Source organism: Plasmopara halstedii, assembly GCF_900000015.1.
Source record: "Plasmopara halstedii genome assembly, contig: Scaffold_658, whole genome shotgun sequence".
NCBI lineage: Eukaryota > Oomycota > Peronosporomycetes > Peronosporales > Peronosporaceae > Plasmopara > Plasmopara halstedii.
Genome location: NW_020187575.1, coordinates 1,100,423 through 1,104,312, shown reverse-complemented (window position 1 = coordinate 1,104,312; position 3,890 = coordinate 1,100,423). Strand labels below are relative to the sequence as shown.

The following is a 3,890-nucleotide window of genomic DNA, read 5'->3' as shown; positions in this document are numbered from 1 at the left end:
ATGGGTGGTCTCATGATGGCTGGTGCTCTGGCAAATGGACAATGCTCGTTTGCATCAAGCACTACATGGGTGAGTTTAAGTGCGCCGATGGGTGGTAGCATGGGTTCCGACTACGTCCAGGATGCTTGCAGAGGAAAAAACGCATTTATTCAGGCAGTAGTCAATCTAATTGGACAATGCCCTGTCAACAATTCCACCCTGGGGCTTGCTTACCAGGACGAGAGATTCTGCACGTCAGCTCTTAATGAGGCATTTGCTGCCGCTCAGGACGCATTTCGTTCAAATGTTCATGCTGCAATATGCAGCGACAACTACTCGGGCCTGCTTTCAATCGAACAGCTAAAGTACTCGCTGGGAGGCTCCTTCGTCAGTCACAAATCGAAGCAAAATGATGGTATTGTTGAGTTCTCGAGCTGCGCGAAAGGTCTTGAGATGTCCAAGTTTGGTAGTACATATAGCGACACTTTCTACTTGACCCAGCTAAATCACGCTGACACAACTTTTCGCTATGGCGATTCGCTGTTTTCGAATTCGCAAAAGCCAGTTAAGTGGTTTGAGTGCTTGTTGTGAAGAAGCACGAACTGTTCGTCATTTGTTTGTAAAGCCATCTCTTTGCAGCAAAGCAACATAGGCTTTTGGTAGTAAGGTGTTTCGTTAAAAAAGTATAAATTCTTTTTATAGTTCGTATGCAGCTTGGATGTAAAATAGTAATAATCCTACATTTGACCAGCTAAGCACCGCAACGGGGGTGGTAAGAAAATGTCGATGTTCAATTCGTATTATTTGCTCTCCCAGCTTGCTGCGATTCCCGGTTTAACGGGTCTTAATTTTCATGATAAAGCGCTATTGTGTGTCATCCGCAGACTTTTAGCTTCAAGTGTGATATTTCAATAAAGAATAGAACATGAGCGTGAACAGCAATGGAAAATGAAAAAGGTGATAACTTTATGCCTAATGGTGTAGTGACTTAACTCAAAGAAATCTAACAATGTATGAAAATGACGCTAGCTGTACTTTTCAAATTCACTAAGGTGCACACGAATACGTCTTGAATTGGAGAATTTGCGTATAAATCGAGAGTGCTACAGGATAAGCAGTGGTGCTAGTGCTTCTGCAAAAGATTTACGGCGCATCTACCACTGAGAGAGCTCCGACTTAATGTGTTCACCGTATTTGAAAATGGATTCGGATACGATTAACTGGATGGCCGTTGGCGGTTGAAGTGGCCTAAATGTCGCGAGGGTTTTCTCTGGGCCTCGGGGGGGGTCTCGGTCCAGGTGCATATTCTAGGAGCTAGGTGCAGGGAGAATGCCTGTGTTCTAATACATCAGTTGCTCTTTCACCATCCACATTCCAACAGGGTAATGAGCCCGAAGGAGTCGCGCTAGGGGAATAACGATACAATGCCAAGGAGCAACGGGTCAACAACGCGAGGACATGCTGGTGCTCTTGGACAAGGCCAGAGACCAGTGGTCCAGCAGCTTTCCACCAGTTCGCGACCGCGAAGAGATCGATTGGCGTCAGCGTAAGTGGCTTTTGTGGACGGCGTTTAAGGAGTATGGGATCCTGGACACGCGTAGGGCATGCTCAAGAGAGACCAACTCAGCTCTGCGGAAGGGAAGACAGCTTTTGATCGCCAGAAGTGCAAGATCCAGCGCATGATCGCATCGGCGATATCGCCACAGCGACCACTTAGAGACGGGCACCGAGATGTGGTTGGAGGTGAACGAGATCTAAGAGAGGCGCATGGATCCGATGATCAAGAAGAGCATCATTCTATGAAAGTGCGATGAGCTCAAGGAGCTCAAGTGCTCGCCAACAGGCGATGTGAGCATTCATCTGGCCAAGATGTTTAGGATCAAGTCGGACTTGAAGAGCTACGGCTACAAAGTCAAGGATATCAACATGAGGCAGATGATGCTGGACAGTATATCTGACCAGTACGAGTATGAGCAGCCGCGCGGAGCACTGAAGTATGGGCTTTCTGCGGAGATGACCCAGGATGGACTCCGGGCGTTGATTGAACAAGCGGCTGTGAATAAGTCACTCCGCGGCTAGGGAAATCGTGCCATTAATACAGGTAGTGGCCAACGGCAGCAGCAAGGAGGCAGCACAGGTGCTAGCCATCAGCAATAAAGTGAGCAAAATGGGAGCAAGAATAATCAGCACGGTGATGATCAGCGAAAACCGAAGCGTGACAGGAAGAACAAAACTTGTCACCGGTGCAATGGGATCGGTCACTTCCAGGCTGACTGTACGGCTATTATTGATGATGCTGCTGGGCCTGGTGCGGCTGCCACCAGAAGAGGTAACACTGGAACGAACACTGGGACGCAACGGCGTCAGCAGCTCTCCAACTACACGAGTCGCGTCGGCGAAATCTGTGTGAACAGGCGTGGAGTTGTTGAAGATGAGCAAGGTGTGGTTGCTGGTGTTGCGATGGTCAGCCCGATGCTGGCCGTTCCGGACACGAAGAGTGAGGATAACAAAATGGCCAAGTCGCTACCAGAGGGATCGTCATGGTGGTGTTTCGACACAGGTTCCAAAGATGCACTTGACCGGTGATCGCTCTCTCTTTGTTCATCTCGAAGACATTCACCCAGAAAGTATTAGTGTAAATGTCGTTGGTGTGGCTGCCACGACGCTAACTCGTGCGTCCGGCATTGGTCGAGTGAAGGTCATCGCTCAGGTGGACGACACCGAGGCTGAGGTCTTTTTGGACGATGTACTGTACATGGAAGGCGCGTCACACGGACTGTTCTCGATGCATCTCGCAATTACAAATCAGAAGCTCGAAATCTTGTACGATCGAGCAGCATCGAGATCCAGTGCTTACAAAAATGGGAAGCAGGTAGTATCTGCTTTTCCTCGAGAAGTGATTTAGTTGTTTGAGGCGAAGCGTCAAACGGATGCTCCGCGACGCCCAGGTGTAACGCGTGTGATCGTCAATTACACGATTGCGGTCGGTGTGACCACACTCGAACAGTGGCACAACCGGTCTGGACACATGAATGTTTGGTATCTCAAGATCATGGCGGATCGTGGACTCGTGCGCCGCATGATGATCACAAACCGGCAGCACAAGACGTGTGATTCTTGCCATATTGGCAAGCAGAGACAGAAGCAACGCCAGCAAAAGTTAGATCGCCAAGTTACGGCTCCCAACATGATTGTGTTTGCTGATTTGATGTTCCCGCCACAGAACAACGGTTCGCGATTTGTCGCGGTTCTCGTAAGTATGGATGGCTGGAGCCGATATCTAACTGTGTTCTTGCTCACCGACAAGAGTGGGAAGACTGTGAACAAGTACATGCAGCTCTACGTGCTGTGGGCGGAGCGCCAAGCTGGTCGTGGGATCACGAAGATCGCACAGCGTGAGCACGAGCCTGCAGAAAGCGCGTAGTTTCCGGTGCAACGCGTTCTCACAGATAAAGGTTGTGAGTTCGTGAACAAGCATATGAAGGCGTTCTATGCGGAGTGTGGATTCGAGCACATAAAAGTCGGACCTAAGAGATCACATCTGAATGCTATGGAGCGTGCGATCCAGTCGTTGAATGACTACACGAAGACGCAGATGCACAAGTCCGGAATTGCTCGTTCGTTTTGGTGGTATGCCCTTTTCTATGGAGTTTACATCACGAACATGATGTGCCATCTAGCCATCGATGGGATTCCAGTCCAGCGAATGCTCGGCGTGAAAGCTGATGTGCACCAACTGAGGCCCTTTGGCTCGCTCGTGTACATCCAGGTGCCGAACACACCGGAGCGTTCGAAGAGTGACGACAATTCTATCATCGGCAATCTACTTGGTGTTCGAAATGGACACTGTTGGTGCACGTGTGTATATCCCCAGCGAGAACACGGTCAGGTTTGCTGCTGAGGTTCGCGTA

General features: G+C 49.5%; 2 protein-coding genes across 2 annotated transcripts; both read left to right on the top strand.

The window, feature by feature from the left end:
• Positions 1-570, top strand: PHALS_13397 (uncharacterized protein; the record flags this gene model as incomplete). Its single annotated transcript, XM_024729146.1, has 1 exon — positions 1-570. The coding sequence occupies one exon, from the start codon at positions 1-3 to the stop codon at positions 568-570; it is 570 nt and encodes a 189-aa protein (XP_024579552.1).
• Positions 571-1,437: 867 nt separating this feature from the next.
• Positions 1,438-3,093, top strand: PHALS_13396 (uncharacterized protein; the record flags this gene model as incomplete). The annotated part of the gene is made up of 8 exons (XM_024729145.1): positions 1,438-1,556; positions 1,607-1,784; positions 1,849-2,034; positions 2,081-2,170; positions 2,248-2,442; positions 2,510-2,851; positions 2,885-2,966; positions 3,029-3,093. 8 exons carry the CDS (start codon positions 1,438-1,440, stop codon positions 3,091-3,093), a joined length of 1,257 nt encoding a protein of 418 aa, XP_024579551.1.
• Positions 3,094-3,890: the final 797 nt, after the last annotated feature.